At 32.9% G+C, this 24,562-nt stretch overlaps 1 protein-coding gene across 3 annotated transcripts in view; it reads left to right on the forward strand.

Annotated features, from left to right (window-relative positions):
- Positions 1-24,562, forward strand: part of NELL2 (neural EGFL like 2) — a 179,462-nt gene that overhangs the window by 124,150 nt on the left and 30,750 nt on the right. For 2 of the 3 annotated variants that reach the window (XM_031940410.1, XM_031940412.1), the window contains 2 exons: positions 8,524-8,649; positions 23,851-23,973. In XM_031940410.1, coding sequence (XP_031796270.1) covers positions 8,524-8,649; positions 23,851-23,973 — 249 coding nt within the window. The remainder of the gene's footprint in view (positions 1-8,523; positions 8,650-23,850; positions 23,974-24,562) is intronic. The other variant, XM_031940411.1, reaches the window with a different exon arrangement.

The following is a 24,562-nucleotide window of genomic DNA, read 5'->3' on the forward strand; positions in this document are numbered from 1 at the left end:
TTCATCATTTTTATATGACAATAATATTCCATTATCTTCATGTCCCACAACATGTTCAGCCATTCCCCAATTGATTGACATTTACTCATTTTCCAATTCTTTTATACCACAAAAAGAGCTACTACAAACATTTTTGCACATGTGGGTCCTTTTCCTTTCTTTATGATTTCCTTGGGATACAGAGTCAATAATGGCACTGCTGGGTGAAAGGGTATGCACAGTTTTATAGCTCTTTGGCATAGTTCCAAATTGCTCTGTAGAATGGTTGGGTTAGTTCACAACTCCACCAACAATGCATTAGTGTCCCAGTTTGCCTACATCCCTTCCAACATTTATAATTATCTTTTCCTGCCATCTAAGTTAATCTTAGAGATGTGTAATGAACTTCAGAATTGTTTTAATTTGCATTTCTCTAATTAATAATGATGTAGAGCATTTTTCACATGGGCTTTGATTTCTTTGTCTGAAAATTGTTCATATCCTTTGACCATTTATCAGTTGGATAATGGTTTGTACTCTTACAAAGCTGAGTCAATTTTCTCTATATTTTTAGAAATAAGGTCTTTATTAGAACCCTTGGATGTAAAATCCACCCCCACCCCCAGTTTTCTGCTTCCCTTCTAATCTTGGTTGCAATTATTTTTGTTTGTACAAACATTTTTTAATTTAATATAATCAAAATTATCCATTTTGCATTTTATATTGTTCTCTAGTTCTTCTTTGGATATAAATTCCTTCTAACTCTGAGACATAGACTATCACTTGTTCTCTTAATTTGCTTATAATATCATCCTTTATGTCTAAGTCATGAACCTATTTCGATTTTATCATGGTTTAGGGTGTTTCATGTTTCTGCCTAGTTTCTGCCATACTATTTTCTAGTTTCCCCAGCAATTTTTGTCAAATAGTGAGTTCTTATCCCAGATGCTGGAATCTTTGGGTTTATCAAAGACTGGATTACTATAGTCAATGACAGTTGTGTTTCGTGAGCCTAACCTGTTCCACTGATCAACTACTCTATTTCTTAGCCAGTACCAAATGATTTTGATGACCATTGCTTTGTAATATAAGTTTAGGTATGGTACATCTAGGCCACATTCATTTGCATTTTTCATTAATTTCCTTGAAATTCTTGACCTTTTATTCTTCCAGATGAATTTTGTTATTATTTTTTTCTAATTCATTTAAATAATTTCTTGGCAGTTGGACGTGGCACTGAATAAATAGATTAATTTAAGTAGAATTGTTGTTTGGATTATATTAGTTTGGCCTACTCATAAGCACTTGTTATTCTTCCAATTGTTTAGACCTAATTTTATATGTGTGAAAAGTGTTTTATAATTGTGTACATGTAGTTCCTGACTTTGCCTTGCCGGATAAGTTCCCAAATATTTTATATTATCTGCAGTTATTTTAAATGGGACTTTTTTTTTTTTTTTTTTTTTTTTTACTATCTCTTGCTACTGGACTCGGTTAGTAACATGTAGAAGTGGCAGTGATTTATGTGGATTTATTTTATATCTTGCAACCTTGCTAAAGTTGTGAATTGTTTCTAGTAGTTTTTTTAGTCGATTCTCTAGGATTTTCTAAGTATACCATTATATTATCTGCAAAGAGTAATAATTTTATTTCCTCATTACTTATTCTAGTTCTCTTAATTTCTTTTATTTCTCTTATTGCTAAAGCTAATATTTCTAATACAACATTTAATAGTAATGGTGATAATGGGCAACCTTGTTTCACCCAGATCTTATTGGGAATGCTTTTAGTTTATCCCCATTACATATGATGCTTACTGATGATTTTAGACAGATGCTACTGATCATTTTAAGGAAAGTTCTATTTATTCCTTTGCTCTTCAGTGTTTTCAATAGGAATGGGTGCTGAATTTTGTCAAATGCTTTTTCTGCATCTATTGAGATTAATTCTATGATTTCTGTTTGGTTTTGATGTAGTCAATTATGGTAATAGTTTTCCTAATATTTAATCAGCCCCTGCATTCCTGATATAAATCCTACTTGATCATGGTGTATTATCCCGGTGATACCTTGTTGTCCTCTCTTGCTAATATTTTATTTAAAATTTTTGCATCAATATTCATTAGGGAAATTGGTCCATAATTGTCTTTCCCCGTTTTGATCCTATTTGGTTTAAATATCAGCACCCTATCTGTGTCATAAAAGGAATTTGTCAGGGCTCCTTTCCCTATTTTTCCAAATAGTTTGCCTTGTATTGGAACTAATTGTTCTTTTTTTTTAATAGCTTTTTATTTACAAGTTATATGCATGGGCAATTTTACAGCATTGACAATTGCCAAACCTTTTGTTCCAATTTTTCCCCTCCTTCCCTCCACCCCCTTCCCTAGATGGAAGGATGACCAGTAGATGTTAAATATATTAAAGTATAAATTAGATACACAATAAGTATACATGACCAAACCGTTATTTTGCTGTACAAAAAGAATCGGACTCTGAAATATTGTACGATTAGCCTGTGAAGGAAATCCAAAATGCAGGCAGGCAAAAATATATAGGGATTGGGAATTCAATGTAATGGTTCTTAGTCATCTCCCAGAGTTCTTTCGCTGGGTGTAGCTGGTTCAGTTCTTTACTGCTCCATTGGAACTAATTTGGTTCATCTCATTGCTGAAGATGGCCAGGTCTATCAGAATTGATCATCATATAGTATTGTTGTTGAAGTATATAATGATCTCCTGGCCCTGCTCATTTCACTCAGCATTAGTTCATGGAAGTCTCTCTAGGCCTTTCTGAAATCATCCTGTTGGTCATTTCTTACCGAACCATAATATTGCATAATATTCATATACCACAATTTATTCAGCCATTCTCTAATTGATGGGCATCTACTCAGTTTCCAGTTTCTGGCCACTACAAAGAGGGCTGCCACAAACATTTGTGCACATACAAATTCCTTTCCCTTCTTTATGATTTCTTTGGGATATAAGCCCAGGAGTAGCACTGCTGGATCAAAGGGTATGCACAGTTTGATAACTTTGTGAGCATAGTTCCAGATTGTTCTCCAGAATGGCTGGATGTGTTCACAATTCCACCAACGATATATTAGTGTCCCTGTTTTCCCACATTCCCTCCAACATTCCGCATTTTCTTTCCCCGTCATTCTAGCCAATCTGACAGGTGTGTAGTGGTATCTCAGAGTTGTCTTAATTTGCATTTCTCTGATTAATAATGACTTGGAGCATCTTTTCATATGGCTAGTTTCAATTTCTCCACCTGAGAATTGTCTGTTCATATCCTTTGACCATTTATCAATTGAAGAATGGCTTGATTTCTTATAAATTAAAGTCAATTCTCTATATATTTTGGAAATGAGTTCTTTATCAGAATCTTTGACTATGAAAATATTTTCCCAGTTTATTGCTTCCCTTTTAATCTTGTCTGTATTAGTTTTGTTTGTACAAAAACTTTTCAATTTGATATAATCAAAATTTTCTATTTTGTGATCAGTAATGATCTCTAGTTGTTTGGTCATAAATTCCTTTCTCTTCCACAGGTGTGAGAGGTAAACTATCCTGTGGAACTAATTTTTCTTTAATTGTTTGGTAGAATTCATTTGTATATCCATCTGATTCTGAAGATTTTTTCTTAGGGAGATCACTAATAGCTTGTCCAATTTCTTTTCCTAAATGAGACTATTTAAATAATTTATTTCCTCTTCTGTTATTCTGGGCAATCTATATTTTTATAGGTATTCATCCATTATACTTAGATTATTAGATTTAGTGACATATATTTGGGCAAAAATACCTCCTAATTATTGCTTTAATTTTCTCTTCATTGGAGTTAAGTTCACCCTTTTTATTTTTGTTACTGGCAATTTGATTTTCTTCATTCCTTTTTCTAATCAAATGAAGTAAAGGTTTATCTATTTTGTTGGGGTTTTTCCATAAAACTAACTGTTAGTTTTGTTTATTACTGCAATAGTTTTTTTTTTTTTTTACTTTCAATTTTATTCATCTCCCCTTTTATTTTCAGAGTTTGGTATTTAATTTGGGACTTAAAATTTGTTCTTTTTCTAGTTTTTTTTTTTAATTACATGCCCAATTCATTGATTTTGTCTTTCTCTATTCTCTAGAGACATAAAATTTTCCCTAAGAACTGCTTTGGCTGCATCTCTTAAATTTTGATATATTCTCTTACTATCATCATTCTCTTGGGTGAAATTTTCAATTGTTTCTATGATTTCTTGTTTCACCCATTCATTCTTAGTATTAGATTATTTAGTTTCCATTAATTTTTTGTTTATTTTTCTGTGACCCTTTATTACATGTAATTTCATAATTTGCAAAAAGATGCATTTACTATTTCTGCCTTTCTGTATTTGATTTTGAGGGTTTTATGCCCTAATACATGGTCAATTTTTGTGTAGGTTCCATGTACCACTGAGAAAAAAGTACATCTTTTCTATCTCCATTCAATTTTCTCCAAAGGCCTATCATACCTAACTTTTCAAATTTTCTGTTTACCCAAGGAATGATTTCTTGAAATGTGATAATGTATTTGATAGCATTTTGTTTAGTAATTTTTGAGTCACTGCTTAGATATTAGAATTATATTTGTCTCCTAAAAGAATTCTGATAGGGTGATTTCTTTCTTGATGTTTTAGATTAATGTGATATATAAATATGAACTATTCTTTAAAAGTTTTGTTGAATTTTCTTGTGAATCAATATATCAGGATCACACCTTCTTCTTGTTGTTGTTAGTTCTTTTGGATATAGATTAATTTCTATTATTTAAGATCTCTATCTGATCTTCTAATAGTTTGAATATTTTATATATTTTTTCTTGGGATCATATGGCATAAGAAGAAAAGGGACTTTTTTTCTACCCAGATAAATTCATAGTGCCCATGCATAATTACTTTGTCTCTTTCCAGTCATGGATGCATTATGCCTCCATTAGGTATAATTAAAAACAAACACAGCCAATGGAAAACATGCTAAGGAACTACCGAAGATCTCCCAAAAGCAGATCCTCAGCATGACCAATGTGGATGCTTTCCTCCTAGATGATCTGGACATGTCTTGTTAGCTATATAACATAAAAGTTTTTTTTTCTTTTCTTCCATCAACAAAAGCAGTATAATTTAACTTAAAAGAAAAACAGCAAATTTCTTTCATACATGTCACAATTCCAAGATATATAACGAATTAATTAAAAATTATTGGACTAACAGCTACTCCTAAGTTAATAAAAACTCTAATTATATGAATAAATAGTTTTTAGAGGAATAAATTTAAGCAATCAATAGCCATATAGAAAAATAAATGCTTCAAATAAGTGATAGCAAAATGCAAACTAAAGCATCTTTAATGTTATTCTAAACTCTTCATTCTCGTGTTAATATTTTGCTAGGTCCTGTTTATTCTACTTTTGCAAGATTTACTATCCTCTTCTCTTCTCTGTCAACTGCCAACATCCTCCTATGGGTCCTCCTCATCTCATGCCTAGAATATTAAAATACCTTTCTGGTCAGTTTCCCTTCCTCAAGTTTCTGCCCATTTCAATCCTCGCTCCTTCTAACTTTCAAAGTTTTATAGACCCAAAATTAAATAGATAGATAGGTAGTAGGTAGGTAGATAGATAGATAGATAGTTAGATAGATGGATAGACAGATAGATAGATAGATGTTTATATGTGTGTGACTATGTCAGCCTTCTAATCAATAGACTCCTATGATTCCCTCTTTATAAGATCAAATATGAGATTCTTTCTTTGATTTTTAAAAGCCTTCCACAGCCTAACCTCTTCCTACCTTTCCAATCATCTTCCACTTTATTCTTCTGACTTTCTTCAAGACTTAGCTCAAATTTAGCCTTGCAAGGAGCCCTTCCAAGTCTCTCCCAATTACTCATATTTTCTCTATGTAAAGATATCCAAATCATTCCATATAAGACTTCATCTTTTTCGTGCATAATTTAACTCCTGTCCAATGCCTGCTAATCTCTTCTTACTGATGAAAAAATAATAATATGGAGTACTGAGAAAACCCCTTCCTATTTGCAGATGTTCCTATGGAGTCTGAGAAGTGCCAAAGCTTTCTCCAAAGAAGATGCTTTTACATACTACTGCAAAAGATTGTTCTTTGGGATAGCATGTTTCCATTTCCAGATCAGATTATATATTAATTCCTAATGAATGCCTTTCTGTAAAAAAGAAAAAACTAGGAAAGATTTAACTGGAAATAGGGCATGTACACCCTAACATATATTAGAGAAGCTAGCCGAGATTACTATTGTATATCTTTACTTGTTAGTTCCTATCTCAATAGCTAGATATACATACATATGTGTGTGTATTCATCTGGATTTTTTTACATGGTTAAAAATATTTTTAAAAACAATACTTTTGTTGATACCTTTTGATTTTACATCTAATTTTGTTCATATATTCTTTCTCCTCTCCCTCCTTGGAGAGACATTTCATATTACAAAGAATATATTTAAAAGGGAGTAGAAAAAAGAAAGAAAATATATGTAATGTTTTATCTGTGCACTTCCCATCTATTCAGAGAAGTATGAGGTGTGTTCTGAAATCTCCTCTTCAGGGTCATATTGTTCTTTCATTATATTCATAGCTTCTTATAGAAATTTTATTCTATTGCATGCATGTAGCACAATTTATTTAGTTATTTCCAATTGAGAGGCATTTATTTTGTCTTTAGTTCTTTTCCACCACCAAAAAAAAGCTGCTGTAATTATATGAAGACTTGCTTTTCAGTTACTTCCTTGAGATATATGCCTTGTAATGGAATCTTGATAAGAGTCCTGTTCTGGAAATATGCACATAAAATCCTACTAAATGTTTGGTTAGGATTCTTCTTTAAGTCTATGATAACTTGGACTGGAAGGACCTGTATTCAAATTTGGTCTCAGACACTTATTACTTGTGTGACATTGAAGCAGTCACTTAACTTCTGTTTGTCTCAAGTTTTATCATCTGTGCCTATCTTTCAGAGTTATTGCATCAAATAAGATGATATTTAGAAGTGCTTGGCACACTGCCTGGCACATGGTAGGCCAATTCCTTTCTTTCCTGTTTCCTATCTGTATACTGCTTAGTAAAAAAAAAAAAAAAATCTATTGAAGAGTCTGTCTCTGTTTTTTGTTTTTCTATCTTTTAAAAATTTTTATTAATTTAATTTTTAGTTTATGAAATAAAAAAGCATTTCCATAACATAATAAAAAAGATTGTTGTACTTGAAATTACAAATCTGTTATTTACAACTTGCTATTCCTTTTAAAAATATAATAAAGTTATCATATAAATTTCTTTTTTCCTTTCCTCCCACCCTATGGATAGATACCATTAAACAAAAATATGTATGTATGTAGAGTCATTCTAGATATACTTCTACGTATTTGTCTTTTCTCTAGATATGAATAGCTTCCCCCTTCATATCCCTTTATAGCTAATCTGGGTATTTATAATAGTCAAAATGTTTTATTCACCTGAAATAGTTCTTAAAACAATATTACTGTTACTACATATAATGTGCAAGTCTATCCATGTTTTTCTAAGATTACTGAATTCATCATTTCTTATACCACAGTAGTAGTATATCACAATTGTATACCAAATTGTCTTTATGTTCACTGGCCATCCATTAGGGAGAAAGACACTTCTATCCACATGTGCTTCCAGAAGCAAAAGTCAATTTTATATCTCATGTCCTAGAGGAAGAAAAAGACAATTTATACTTGGACCTTTTGTATTCATTCTCATTTCTAACTTAGCACCCTTTTATCCTACATACTAAATGAACAGGAAACAGAGACTACAGGAAAATTCTCTGAAATAGGTGAGACCCTTCTATTCTCTGTTTGTGTTCCCTCATTGGCTTTTTTCCTTTCAGCCCTGTTATATTTACAATAAGAAGTGACATTTTAGGAAGGGATACATTAAAAAAAAAAAAAAAGGTGATATAAGGAAAAGAAAAAATAGTATAAAAATAAGTTTTCAAGAGTATTCTCTCTTTTCACAATTTTTTGAAGATCTGAAAATAGAGGTGAGTTCCTATCTGTTCAACTTAGTAGAATACCCTGTAACTTGAATGGAAAAAAAAAAGAAACAAGTTACTGACAGTATTTTTAAGACGGTTTTTCCAATTTTTAGTGTACATAAAATGCTAATACTCCCCTTGCTTTACTTCTTCATATGAAATAAAATATATCCAGGATATCAAAAATAGCACCTTAGTGCTAACAAAAGTGTTCTATAGCCTCTTTCATAGAAATATAGAGGAAATATCTTTCAAAAGTTAGGAAGGATTAATGTTAACATAGTCTTCTTTGTAACTGAATAAAGAACTGTTTGCAGAAACCAAATTCTGCTTCTGTAGTTTGAACATTACTCATTTTAAAAATAGAAATACAGAAATATTTTAGAATTTTATGCTATTAATGTAACTTTCCCCCTCAAAATATTAGAAAAGCTCTAACAAAGAGCTCTTGATCATTTGACATTCCTCTTTTTTTCACAGACATTGATGAATGTGCTGAAGGACATCATTATTGCCGGGAGAACACTGTGTGTGTCAACACACCAGGTTCTTTCATGTGCATCTGCAAAACAGGATACCTAAGAATTGATGATTACTCATGTGCAGGTAAGAGACTGTTATTTACAACAACAAATGATATATTTTAATACTTTCAAAGGAAAAAATGCCTGTTTTAATCAATCCATAAACATTTCTTACATTCCTACTTAAATTCCACTTCTACTATGGTAGGTACTAGGAATATGAAGACAAAAATGAAATAATCATTTATCTCAAGGTACTTACAATCCATCTGGGATACATCCAAAGTTATCTTTACAATATGGGAGATAAGAAAGTTTCTTATGCTTAAATAAAACCAATAGACAGTGAATCAAAAATTCTTCATATCTGATTGGGAAGTACTATTGTTGTGTTTTTTTTTTCTGGACATTCCTCAAGATATGAAACAAAATTCTTTGCTATATACTGTATACTTTAAAATATGAAAAACTAACAGTTTAGACTAAGTAGGTAAATGTATTAGTTTCCTATTTTTAAGTCATGCTTGATATATCTTTTATATTTTCATATTGACATACATATCATATTAAATATCTTGTGATTTTTCTTTAAGAGAAGAATATCAAGTTTTATATGACTTTGGTTGCTGATTTGTTGTTCAGCCAAATTATAAAACCTGAAATATGCCTAGAAAAAGTGAAAACAAAAAAAAAATTAAGTAATATTTTGGGGAAAGGCTTTAGAAACTTTAAAAAACATCCTTATGCAAAAATGTAATTCTAGAGTTGAACGTTGAAAGAAATTAAAGACACAAAAATGCAAAGGTAAACTTTTTAGAAATATAAGACAGCCAATGAAAAGAAGATGTCATGGAGATATAATTGACAAGGCTTGGCTACTGATCGGAGATGTGGCATGAATAAGAATGAGGAATTTAATGACTCTTAGGATGTGAAATGAGGTGACTGGAAGGATGATGTTGTCATTGACAGAAGGAAAGAAGTTCACATTTTGTGGGAAAGATAATGAATTCTACTTGGGATGTCTTTCATGCTTCTTATTTAAGAAAAGTAAAAAGAGTTAGAGAAAAAAATAGTATGGTACAAAACATGATTTGCCATGAAGCCTAAGACAATATAAATAAAGAATTGTATTTTAGTGATAGAATGAGAGTTTTTTTTTTAATCTGTTTTTTTTTTTTTAAATGACTGACCTAATAAAAGAAACAAAAAATTGCTTCTAAAAATCCTAAACAAAACAATAAAACTAGTCTGGAGAAGAAGATAACAACAAAAAAATCTTACCACTTCTATGAACAAGAATTGAACTCTCACATCAAAGCACAAGTCTTGTCCAAATTTGTTGTCTAGTTCTTGTTAAAGGAAAAACTTGTTCAATTTCTAAGTCAGAGATTTATTGCTAAGGTCTAGAACTAATAATGTCCTGGTGAATGTTTAATGCCAGGCTTTCTGGGGGAAAATAAGCTTTCCATAACTTCACAGAAGTTTATTAAAAATATTTCTCATCTGAAAGATGTGTAGCACACAACTTAGAAAAAATAAAGTATACAATATTCTTTTGTTGTTGTTGCTGAGGCAATTGGGGTTAAGTGACTTGCCCAGGGTCACATGGCTAGAAAGTGTTAAGTGTCTGAGGCCAAATTTGAACTCAGGTCCTCCTGACTTCAGGGCCAGTGCTCTATCTACTGCACCACCTAGTTGCCTCAACATTCTTTATTTGATATAGCCCATTGATTTTCAAAGAATGTCTTCACTGATTTTTGCCAAAAATATATTTTTAGTAAAGAATGTTTTTGATTTAAAACTAATTTGACATACAGAGATACATCTCAGTCTGACAACTTTTTCCCGAACAAATTTTTCACTAAATCTAATATGTAATCTGTTATATGTGGTCTATTTCTCATCTTCATGAAAATTATATTCATTAAACTGAAACATCTTTCAATTCCAGTCCTACTGATAACAATACTAATATCTTTTTAGCATTTTGCATAGTTACAAAGATTGGAGCATTGTTTTATTCTACATCATTTCCTACAAAACTCTCAAAATCATTCAAATAAATTTCATGAGTTAAAGTTTCACTTAAATGATACATTTTCCTCCAGCTATTCATGCAAGCTCTTCATAAGGCAAAATAGATGATTATAATAAATTAAAATAATTCCAATTGATTTTATTCTTGTTTCTGTCTGATGAAAGATGTGAGTTCATGTGTTGAATTATGTTTTCCAGTATTTTTTTAGGAAGAATATGAAATATATCATTTTTTATTTAGTGGATATTTTTTAATGTATCTGGTAATCAAATATTCAACTTGAGATTCATGTTTTCATGTCCTATTGTTTAAATTTGCTAAAATGCAGGATATGCATGATGTATAACAGTAGTAACTCATAAACTACATGTGGATAATATCAGGATTCAAGAATATTTAATAATTTTCATTTTGACTTCTTGATGGTTTCTGGCTTAGTTTGATGTTTTATGAGACTCGGGATAAATAGAAATATTTTTAAATTATTAACTTGTTTTATTTCAGACACTGAATCAATATGTGATTTAGACTACTAAATCATAATTTTAGGAAAATTTTCTAATGACCTAGCTATTCCAGATTTTATTTCCAAAATTGTATTAACATGATAAAAATTAAATTAAGTCTGTTTTCAAATACTTATTATTAAAGTTATCATTTAAAATGGACAATAATGTATTGAAAATATATTCTGCTATGAGTGGTATCAATTCTTTTATTTATTTATTTATTTTGCTTCAAGGTTCCTTATAGAATATATAAGGTAGCCTGACCTTCTACTTTGGATGCAATTTTGGGTATTTTTTTTTTAATTCCCTCTTTAATGATAATACTGGAGAGATTGATAAAATTTGGTAAAATATGAAGAGTAATTCTTTGATTTTGTAATGTTGACAGATTAGAGCCTGATTACCCTTTACCCAATAACTTGGTTCTCTTTCAGAAATAATATACTTATGAAACTCTTTAAGTTAAATGATTATGAACACTGTCAGGCAGAAAAGTATTGTGGGATTTTTTAATCATTTCTTGATGTTTAATGGTATTTTTTAGTTACAAGTAAAGAAAGTTTTTTGTATTCATTTTTACAAAACTTTAATTTCCAAATTTTTCTCCTTCCTTTCCCTCCTCTCTTTCTACAAGGATAACCAATTAGATACAAACTATATATGTGCTCATATAAAACAAGTTTAATTAGTCACAGGAAAGAAGAAACAAACCATAAGGAAAAAAATAAAGTAAAACTAGTATGCTTTGATCTGCATTCTGAGTTCATCAGTTCTTTCTTTGGATTTGGTTAACATTTTCCATTATGAATCCTTTGTAATTGTCTTGGACCTTTGTAAGTTATTAACAATTAATAATTAACAAGGCAATAATATTTGATTATCACACAATTTTGCTGTTTCTGTACACGATGTTTCTGCTCATTTCACTTTACATCAGTGCATGCAAATCTTTCCAGATTCTTCTGAAATCTGGATGGCATCAATTCTTTTAAAGCAACAAATAATATTCCCAGTAGAGCAGTTAATTGAACTTCTCACTCTAGATATATCATTATCATATTTTTCTTAAAAATTATAGATGCCTAATCAATTATGATATAGAGTTTTGTATTTTCTTCTATAATATTCTGAAATCTCTTTATCTTGATTTCTTTTGTGATTTGACCAGCTATTATTGTTTCATTGTATTGTATATGTGAAGAATTGCCTACATCCCTTTCTTTTTTCTCTTGTAATTCTCTTTTCTCCTAAAAGTGAGTAAAAGAATTATTTTGTTTCATTAAATTGTGAACAGTATTGAAAATTCTAGGGTGGTACCAATATTTTTATTACTTAATTAATGCACTAAATTTTAAATTTAGTCCATTAGTTAACTCTTTCAAAAAATAATTGAATTTAGCATAGGTTGTAGAAACTTCATGTTTTTTAATTTTTAAGAGAAACATACTTAATAGCTTTATTATTGTCATTTGAATTTATTTATTAAATACATACTACATTTCTTGAACACATGAATTTTTCCCCTTTTTTCCTCTCTGCCTTCCCTAAAGTGAGCTAAAATGAAGCACAGATATATTTATGTCTATTCACACACACTCAAACATACATACACATACATGCAAACATATCTGTCTACACACACACACACACACACACACATACACACACACACATTATTTTTTGGTTCCCATCCCTTCTAACTCTTTAGTTTGCTTTTACTTGCTAATTTTCTTTGCTATTACTTAACCTCGCCCTACCCAAAGAAGCCCTCCAGTATCCTCTCCCCCTCAACCTTTCCCTCCCTTTGGATTTTTTTCCCATTAATCTAAACACCTCATTCCATTCACATTTATCTACACACCCTTCTATGCTTCCCCTTCTCCTATCCTCCCTTTATTTCTTTATAAATTTTGAAATGTTCTATACCTTCTTGAGATATATATAGAGAGAGATATCTAGATGTATATACACATACATATGTATTATATATATATATATATGTCTGTATTGTTTCTCTTTAACCCATCTATTTTACATTTTGCATTTCTCTCTCTTGTTTTGTCATAAAGTCTTCTCTTCTCCATATATATCACAGACAGACTATTCCTTATATTTCTAGTTTGCTTATGGTATCATCTTTTAAGGTTAAATCATGCACCCATTTTGACCTTATCTTGGTACATGGGATCAGATATTAGTATATACATAGTTTGTATTCTATTGTTTTCCATTTTTCCCAGAAGTTTTTGTCAAATAGTGAGTTTTTATCCTGACGGCTTGAGTCTTTAGATTTATTAAATACTACATTACTAGGATCTTTGGGACACCTATAAGTGTGACCACAGCAGATGTGACCTGGATGAAGATCCAGCAAAGAAGGAGAAGTTAAATAGGGAGGAGGATAAGTTGCAGAAAGATAATAAAGGATAAAGATTAAGAAAAAAAACCACTGCATTTGTCAAATTGTTAACTTGTCAAATATCAGACTGCTAGAGAATCAGGAATCATATTGTCACTTTCTGTCCCTCCATTTTTTCTACATTTAGTAGCTAAAAAATAACTTCTTTGATTCCCATAATAGTGAATAAACTAGTATCTATCCCTTCAATATTGCAGATATATATAATTTTATATATATTGTATTTGGGAAAAAATTAAGAAAATTCAAGAAATTAAAAGAAATATAGTAACCAATTTCCACTAAAGTCCTCTTCTCATGTTGGCATTGAATAATAAGCCCTAACAGGTCCTAACAGAGCTAGAAAAACTTTGAGTTTATACTCAGTAGCAGATTGAATATTTGGCTTCTGCTCAGCTAGATTGCCTCTAGGATATTGAATTATTTTAGAACACAACAATAAATTAAAACTGTCCTCCTATGCATGGAGAGTTAAATTTATCAAAGTCGGAAGAGTGACTCATATCACTGGAGTTATACATTTTTGAAATATTTAAATATAGTTAACCAAAACACAGGTTGCTTTGGTGAATTATTCTTCAATCATATTTGAAATTTGTCGATTTTGTTTTCCTAAGAAAAAATACTAGACCCATTTACCATTTTCTTTCCCTGTGTGTCTCCATTTTACAGATTGAGGAAGTGATATAAATAGGTGCTAAATAATTTGCCCACCATCACACAGCTAATTAGTGTCTGAGGACACATTTGAACTCAGATCTTCCTTAAGCCAAGCCAAGTGCTCTATTGCACTACCTAGCTGTCTGCTTTGATAAACACTTTGATGTTATTATGAAAATGAATAGCATTGGTTGATTACCATAAGCCATTTAACAAATATTTATGAAATAGATGTGTAAGGCCCTGTATTAGTCACTGCCCTGTTAAGGATCTAAAGAAGAATAAGACATATCTCTTAGGCTTCTGGAAATCATAAATGAAGTGACTTTGAAGACTTAATCCCAAATGACTGGGATGTACCACTGACACAACTAAATGCATGAGGAGGAGCAGATAATGAGGAGAAAATTACAACTTGAATCTTGGACAAGTTGGATTTATGGTTCTGGTAGAATTCCTAGGTAATGATGTAGTTAGAACAGCTAATCTAGAACTCTAGATGGAGGATGGATTTAAAGGAATAGATTTGTAAATTGTTCCTATAGATAACCTACACATTTCCTCCTTCCCTCTTCTTCATCTCCTTCCTTTTCCTTCCCCTTCTCCCTCTCCCTCCCTCTTTCTTTCTTCCTCCTTCTCCTCTCTTCTCTCTTCTTCTCCATCTTCCTTTCCTCCCCCTCCTTCTTCCTTATTTCTTCCTCCTCCTCCTCCTCCTTTCTCTCTCTCTCTCTCTCTCTCTCTCTCTCTCTCTCTCTCTCTCTAATCAGTATTGGAATGGAATGGAATGAAGAACATGCTTCTTCTCATCTCCATGTAAGTGTCTGCTGTGTGTGAGTTCTCTATGAAATAGTCTTTTAGGCAAACATACTTTTGGCAGTAGAACAATATATAGCCAGCCCACTAGAATTCCACTCTGAGTAGTAGAGTTTAAATGTTTGGCAGTTCAGCTTGAGAAAGGAATATAATGGAATAAATCCATTATATTCTAATACTCTTCTCTTCTCTCTAATTATATAATATGTTTCGTGGCTACTCTCTCAACCACCTACTCACAGGAATAAATTGAGTCCCTAGAGCAAGACTGTCTGTCTTTCCTATGAGAATCTAGAGGAAGTTTTAGATAATTAAAAGAGTCTCTCTCTAATGGAATAGCCAGCACTCATTGGTGTGTTTCCTCTATTGTTTATCAGTTGATAATCAGTAATCAGCAGACTTCTTTTGGAAATGGTTATTTGGTATGTTGGTATAGCTGTTAGACTAACCTACCAAAAGTCTGTGATGGAAAAGTGGGACTCAAATTTATTGAACATGAAAGGTAATAATAATCTTTGGAAGGAATTTTGTGAGAATTGTCAAGATGTTTGCTTGTGGTGTAGTACAACTTTTCCATGGGAATTCCTGAATAGCCTTCACTCTTTCTTTACTGTGCCCAATTTGATTCCTATTATAAAATGATTATTGTTAGTTTTTCCATATATGCCTTGAGGTTGCCTATGGAAAATATAAAATCTTCCAGATTATTTGAGGCTCACAAGGTCTTTCTCTAGCCAAATGTAGAAGGAAGGAGCAAGAGACCAAGGCTAAGACAAAACTCTTATCCCCCTAAAATAATTCTATCATAAGCTTGTCTGACTCATTACATGTTTATTATATTGCTGGGTTTAATTTTTTTTTGCTACCTTATAGAAAATCCTCAAGGAGAAATTAGTTTTCCTTAGCCAATGTTGATACATTTTCTATGCAATATGACTTCCTTTCTCTGCTGGCTTTCAAAGACTTCTAAGTGGAACAAAGACTTTTCTAACCTATTCTTAAGCCTATGATGGATCAATCTATTGATATATATACACGAACATTACTTCTCACTTCACAAGATTAATTGTTCTCATGGAAGGGAGTTATTGAGCAGTTGCACATTTTCATTTACTTTAATTGGGGCTGGATAATGGATTGATTAAATTGATCCTTTTTTCTCCCTCCTTCCACTCTATTTTAATATTTGCTGTCTTCAGCAATTCTTTTGGAGTGTCTCGGCAAAGTCTATGGTTTGAAATCCTTGATAGAGCTTTAGTAATTTGTAGAAATTCTGCATTATCCTTTTTAAAAAATATCTTCTCTAGAGTGTTGCATTTTTAAAAAATCAACAAAAATCTGTATGGCACAGTTCATAATAAAATTCAGTTATTAATATTCTTTTATACTTCCAAATTTTTGCTAATACGGTTTAACAAATAACATTTTGTAAGATTAATACCTGTTTTATTGCTTGCAAAAAGGCTGATGTGGTACAATGCTCGACTGGCACCAAAGACAATTGGGATTCTGGCCATCTCTCTCCCTAACTGAGGATTCCTTACTCTGGGTCTAGTTGTATGTCAAGCGCCGTAACAAAACCATTCCTGTGTCTGTGGCAGGGTTGGGGGACTAGGGTACTCACTGTTTCCCCTTCACACTGAGCCTCTTTTATGATGGCTCATCTGTATACATCATAGATTTAATCACTGATTGGTTGTTTATTGTCCTTCATTCTTGAAGAACATGCTTCTTCTCATCTCCATGTAAGTGTCTGCTGTGTGTGAGTTCTCTATGAAATAGTCTTTTAGGCAAACATACTTTTGGCAGTAGAACAATATATAGCCAGCCCACTAGAATTCCACTCTGAGTAGTAGAGTTTAAATGTTTGGCAGTTCAGCTTGAGAAAGGATCTCAGTGTTTGGTATCTTATATTACCAGGAGGTGATCTTCAGAATCTTTCCAAGATAATTCATGTGGAAGTAATTCAATTTCCTGGAATGGCACTGGTATACTATCCAGGTTTCACAGGCATGCAATACTGAGGACAGCCCAATAGTTCTATGCACCTTCAACCTATCCATAGCATTCAAAATTTCTCCATTTTCTATAGCTGATTTATTATAGATGGTGTGGTTCCAGCTGGTAGGGAACCTATGTTTTCTTGGTGTTAATTGTTAGGTCAAAGTTAGCACAAGCAGTAGAGAATTGATCCATATTTTGTGACTATCTCAGCCTCAGAGGCTGCATTGAATGTATAATCATCTGCAACATTCCCCCTCCACTTTTAGTCTTGACTTGTAACCATTTCAAATTGAGCAGTTTATTGTCAATGTAGTAACTGATCTTGATGCCATTTTCATCCTTGTTCAATGGATCCAACAGCATCACAGAAACGTCATGTTGAAAAGATGGGAGCAAGCACCCAGCTCTGTTTCAGTCCATTGGTAATTGAGAAAGCACGGGAATATTGCCCATTATTCAGAATCCAGTCAAGTGTACCCTTATGAAACTAATAGACTTCTTCAGGCAACCCAATTTTTCCATACTTTTCTACCAGTCCTCATGGCTGACAGTAGTTATCATCGTTCTTGGTTAGATGAATGTATGTTGTGTTCAGATTTCTCTTCTACTCCTGACATTTCTTCTGGAGGGCTCGAACAACAAACACTATACCAGCTTTTTCACACCATTTTCTGAAGCCACACTGGCCCTCAGATAGAGGACCATCTTCCAAGTGAATAATCTGCCTACTAAAGAAGATTCTGGCAAGAACCTTGATTGTCATAGGATAACCTATCCTTGAACTCATGGGGAATAACCTCCTCTTACCATTAACTAAGAAAATTTCAGTCAGCTTTTGTATGAGCAATGGACCCCATGCCTTATAAATCTCAGATGGAATAGAATTAGCACCGGGCACTTTTCCACGTGACAGTAGCTTAATGGCATGCAAAACCTTTTCTTCAGTTGGAAGTTTGGCTACAGAGGGATTGACTCCAATTTGCATTGGCTCCAGTATTAATTGATGATATCTGTTGAGAACACTAGTATTAGAGCCTTCTCTCCTTATCATTAATCAATGTTGCTCCATCAGCACTGAGTAGTTGAGATGAATCACAGATCTTTGTTCCACAAATAGCCTTCAGAGCATCATAAAAGCCTTTGGATTCTTGCTTTGAGCATGAAACTGAATATCATTTACCTTTTTACCAAGCCAAGAATCCTGCATCTCTCAGTTTCACTTAAGTGATACATGAACTATTCTATTGGTAAACCCTGTGGAATCCTCACTTTTTTGTCTAATAGCTTCTGAATTTCCCCATCATTTTCACCCTGATCTTGTTGTTTGCAAGTGTTCTGGCCTAGATGAATAAATGTCGTTCTGGGCACCAGATCTCTGAAAGCTGCCCACTCTTTCTGCCTCACTATTGCCCACCACGTATTGACTCAACTTTGCTTTCAAGTTATCAGTGTTCACACGTGGAAGCACTCTAATCTGTTGACATTAGCATTTCTGGTCACTGTCTTGCCTTGAAGCTGATGCTTTTATTGGTATGAATGAATTAGCTTGGAGAGTCTATGAGCATGTCAATACTCTGTGCCCCACATCACATTGTTCCTCTCACATCCCATCTTTCCTCTCCTTACAATGAGATAGTTTATTACAGGGGTCCTCAAACTACAGCCCGCGGGCCAGATGCAGCAGCTGAGGACGATTATCCGCCTCATCCAGGGCTATGAAGTTTCTTTATTTAAAGGCCCACAAAACAAAGTTTTTGTTTTTACTATAGTCCGGCCCGCCAACAGTCTTGAGGGACAATTAACTGGCCCCCTATTTTAAAAATTTGAGGACCCCTGGATTATATGCTAATATTTACTATAAAATTGCATCCATGAAATTTTATTGTCTTTAGGTAAATGGAAAACAGTTTTGGTTTGATGACACACGTGAGTCTTCATAAAAAGTGACTTTATTACTTTATTACTCCCAATGACCCCTTGACATGTCAGGTAGTGTGAGCCTACTCTGCAATTAATGTCACTCAGAATTATAAGGTTGTTTTTTGGGGGGCACATTGATGATGAGAGTTTCCAGGTCTCCATAAAATTTTTCTTTGATCTCATTAGGTTTCCCTTGGGGAGGCATAGAAGCTTGTTGACTTGATTCATTTTAATTGCAAAACCTATATTAGGTTCATAATGTTCCCCATTACTTCAGCCACTTCAGAAAATGTTTTTCTAGCTGACTTTGATAAATTAGCCTTCATTTGCCAGCCTTGTTTCACTCAGGGCTAATATATAGATATAAAACCTGCTGAATTCTTTTGCAACAAGAGCTGTTCATCTTTTAGGTCTACTGGGTTTCATGTTGTTCTTAAGAGCGGACATATTTCATGTATTGATGGCAAGTAGAATCAGCTTTGCAGAAGTTTTTGAACATTTTTTTTTGTGTTTTGACCACAGGGCGGGACCGCCACCTGCCATAGGAAGCAGGCCAGGGTTGGGTAAAGCAGATAATTTTTAGGGTACCTTTTCTAGCCCCTTCCTCATGCCAGGAAGTGAGTTGTGCAGTGCTTCAAAAAAGCTGTTCAGATAGCCAGTGGACTTCTCAATCCCACTGCTGCTTCAGTTCAGTGAGAAGACCACCCTATAGCCTGGGCCACTTGTGACTACAGCTTCCATTATATCCACATCAGCTGCTTTGTGACTTGCCTGTCAGAGCAGGACTTTGAGGTAGGTAAAAATGGTAAAAGGAGTATGGCTGATGACTTTTTTCCTGTACACTTATAATTTAATTTAGAAATCTAATTTAAGTGAAGCAAAGTTCTTACAGCCATTGGCTTCTCCCTTCCAGAGTCATCAAAGTCCAGTGGCAAGACAAAAATCAAGATGACCATGTATACTTATTGTGTATCTAATTTATATTTTAATATATTTAACATCTACTGGTCATCCTGCCATCTAGGGGAGGGGGTGGGGGGGGGTAAGAGGTGAAAAATTGGAACAAGAGGTTTGGCGATTGTTAATGCTGTAAAGTTACCCATGCATATATCCTGTAAATAAAAGGCTATTAAATAAAAAAAAAAAAATCAAGATGACCAGTGATGGCTTGAGGATGCAATGGAAAACATGGGCATCTTTGATGTCTAACAAGCTCTAAGTGTTCCACAACACCTGCTTCAACCGCCTTCACGGCCATTGGAACAAATTGTTCTTATCTACCCATTTTTCAAGGAAAAAGTCTTCACACTCTTGGAGCAGATACCATCCCCCCAACTCAGTGATAGGTTTGAAACCTGTTGTTTGATTTCAACCTGGTTTAGCTCATCTGTGAGAACATTTTAATGGGGTAATAGCCACTGCACATGCTGCTTCCTCTTGGAGCTATAGGTGAGAGTTGGGTGAATCAGGTACACACCAAAGGTGGAAAACAACCCTGAAAGGGGCTCAGCAGTCTGAACATCAGAGCTACTGGTCCTCCCTGAATATCCTACATCCCATTCATATGCTTTTACACCCAACTTAAAAGAAAAGAAAAATCAAACTTTTCTCAGAGAGCAAAATTCCAGAACAGGTCTCCCCACCTCGTGTAAGAAACAGAGCTATCCTAGAGGAAACCTTTTTTTAAAAAAAATGTTTTTATTTTCATTTTCACTTGCAAATTTTTTCTCTCCCTCCATTGCTCCGCCATTTTTTGAGCAAGAAATATGACAACCATTATAGATAGGAAGTCACATAAAACATATTTCTATATTAGCAATGTGGGGGGAAAAAAAGAACAAGAGAAAAAATATAGCTAGTTCCAGCATCCATTCTCTACCTGGAGATAGAGGGGATTTTTCATCCATATTCCTGAAGAATTGCCATAGATTATTTATCATATTGAGACAGCTGGTAGCTCAGTGGATAGAGCATTTGACTTGCAGTCAGGAAGTCCTGAGTTCAGATCTAGCCTCAGACACTTCCTAACTGTGTGATTCTGGGCAAGTTACTAACCTCTGATTACCTAACAAAAGGATTTACTGGAGAAGCAAATGAACTATATTATAAAGCAGTAGTCATGAAAACCATTTAGCATTGGCTAAGAAATGGAATGGATGATGGAATAAGTTAAATATAGGTTAAACAAAGTGGAATAGGTTAAGTACACAAGACACAGTGGTCAATGGCTATAGTAACCTACCATTTGATAAACCCAAAGATTCTATCTTCTGGGATAAGAATTCATTATTTGACAAAAATCATGGGGGAAACCAGAAAATAGTATGGCAGAAATTAAGCATAGATCAACATCTCACACTCTATACCAAAATAAAGTCTAAATGGGTTTGTGATTTAAAGGGTAATACTTCAAGCAAATTAGTAGAGCAAGGGATAGTTCATTTGTCAGATCTTCAGAGAAGGAGAAATTTATGACAAAACAAGAAATAGAGAAGATTATAAAATGCAAAATGGATAATTCTGATTATGTTAAACTTAAAAGGTTTTGGAAATAAAACCTATACAGTCAAGATTAGAAGGGAAGCAAAATGCTGAGAAACAATTTTTACAAGCAGTGTTTGTGTTAAAGTCCTTATTTCTAAAAATATATAGATAATTGAATAAAATCTATTAGGATAAAAGTCATTCCCCAACTGAGAAATGGTTAAAGGATATGAACAGACAATTTTCAAATGAAGAAATTAAAACCATTTATAGTCTATTTAAAAAAGCTCTATGTCACTAATGTTTAAATAAATGAAAATTAAAATAACTCTGAGGTATCACCTCAAACCTGTCAGATTAGTTAAGATGACAGGAAAAGATAATGATTAATTTTGGAGAGGATGTGGGAAAACTGGGGAACGAATGCACTGTTGGTAAAGTTGTGAACTGTTCCAGCCATTCTGGAGACCACTTTGGAACTGTGTCCAAAGGGCTATAAAACTGCATAGTCTTTGATCCAGTGATGTCACTACTGGGTCTGTTATCCTGAAGAGATCATAAGAGAGGGGAAAGGATCCACATGTGCAAAATTGTTTGGAGTAACTCTTTTTGTAGTGACAAGGAAATAGAAATTGAATGATGCTTATCAATTGGGAAATGGCTGAAGAAGTCATGGTATATGAATGTAAGATGATGAATGATGAGCAGACTGATTTCAGAAAAGCCTGGAAAGATTTATTTGAACTGATGCTAAGTGAAGTAAGTACAACCAGGAAAATATCATACACAGTAACAGTAAGATTATATGATGATCAACTATAATAAACTTCTCAGCAACACATTTATCCAAGACAATTCCAACAGAATTGGAATTCAAAATGCCATCCACAACCAGGAGGAGAATTATGGAGACAGAATGTGAATCAAAGCATACTATTTTCCCCTTTTGTATATTTGTTTTCTTTTTCTTTCTTATGTTTTTCCCCTTTTGTTCTGATTTTTCTTTCACAACATGACAATTATAGAAATATATTTAAAATTATCATCCATATATAATCTATATCATATTGCTTGCTGTCTTGGGAAAGGGAGAGAAAGGGGGGGAAATTTTGGAATTCGAAATCTTACAAAATTAATGTTGAAAACTCTCTTTTCATGTAATTGAAAAAACAAAACACTATAATTTCCTATTTATCCTGTGTGTAGGGTGCTTTGTATGTATTTGTTTGCATATTGTCTCCCTCATTAGACTGTAAGCTCATTGAGAGTAGTCACTCTCTTGCTTTTTTTTTTTTTTTGTATTCCCAACATTTAGTACAGTTTGTAGCATGTTAATAATTGTTGATTTATTGGAATTTTAGGATTCAAGGAATTTTAGATGATTTAATATTTGTATGAGACACTATGAAGGAAGAGAGCTTTTAATTTGGAATTTTGTTCAACAAATTAAAAATTAAAAACAACCTTGCATTCTCTGCAATACAACATATATATATATATATATATATATATATATATATATATATATATATATATATACATATATATCACTATAAAGGTAAAGGAAATATAAGGGAGGTAAATTCAAAGATTCAGGAATGGGAGTTTGTTTGTTTTTCCCCTGTGGTCCAACACAATACATTTTATGGGGAAATGAGTAAAAGGAAAATTGCATGAATTGTACATTTAAAAGGAACTACTACCGACATTGTGGGAGGAATTAAATAGTTTAAATACTTTCAATTATAGGATTGTAGGATATGTCTCCTGTTTAGACAGTGACTAGATAAGAATGAGCATTTGGAAGAATAGATGCATAGAGGATCAATAGAGTAATTACAGTGACAGAGTTTCTTATAGAACAGCAAAAGTTTAAATTTGGAATCTTCTTGCAATTATTATTCATTGTGACAGTTCTCTTTTGAGCTGTCATTTGTGGAAATCTAGAAATATACTATATATCCACACTTATTCATGTGTCTGGATGATTTTGAAGTCTACTATAGAGATTACTTCTGAATTTATCACATGGCTAATTTTCACTTGCTGAAGATTGCTTTATATAGAGTCCTATCTCAGAAGTACTTTCTTCTTCAGAAACCAAACTCTTCTTGCTTTCAGATAAAATGATATAACTTTAAGAACCATTCTAATGTAAAATGAATATGAGTTATTTAAAAATCTTCAAGCAGAAATTGGATGATTATTTGTAAAGGCTGAAATATTTTGGAATTCCTGTCAGACTAAATGATCTCTGAAAACTGTTCTGATACTACATTTCCCCCTCTGAAGAAGTTATGAAAGAACGTGATATTTCTGTGTCCTTTCACTTAACACTTTTTGAAAAAAATCATTATTTAAAACAAGTTTTTACTGCCTGGAAATGGTCTTCAAACTCAGTCTTTAATGATAATGTATTTTTTACACTTTCAGAGCATGATGAATGTATTACAAATCAGCACAACTGTGACAAAAATGCACTATGCTTCAACACTATTGGAGGGCATAATTGTGTCTGTAACCCTGGCTATACAGGAAATGGAACCACATGTAAAGGTAGAGTAACACACTAAGTATTTTAATCAGTTAAGTTTAGAATGCCTCTGTGGAGGCACATTATATAAAATATAAAATATAAAATTTTAGTAATGACTCCTTGCTGACATTGGTTATATCTATTTAATTATACACATATCTGAATTTTAACTTTACAACATAAAACCAATATTTTAATCAAAGGTGACTTATTTCAAATGACTAATCTTATCTCCCTTCAGAGTAGACTCTTCTTTATAAATGCCTTTCTTTATAAATCTTATGAATGTTAAATTTGATGAATATCCCAGGATTGCTGGAAAGTTGAATTACATGGCTATAGAATATTTTTCACACATTCTGTGAAAACTCTAAAAATACACATTTTATCAATGAAGTTGAAGTGACTTGTTCAGGTTCATACAGGAGAAGGTAGAGGATTATATTAAGAAGAAAGGATTTTGAAGGTCACATATACTTCTTGAGGGCAGGGATTGTGGTTTTTCTCTTTCTATCCCAATGCTTAGTAGAATACCTTGTCCACTGTAATCACTTAATGGTAATTTTGGTTCAGTATCAGATGCCAAGGGGAATCACAGAAGATAAGAAC

This window comes from Sarcophilus harrisii, chromosome 5 (assembly GCF_902635505.1).
Source record: "Sarcophilus harrisii chromosome 5, mSarHar1.11, whole genome shotgun sequence".
Lineage (NCBI taxonomy): Eukaryota > Metazoa > Chordata > Mammalia > Dasyuromorphia > Dasyuridae > Sarcophilus > Sarcophilus harrisii.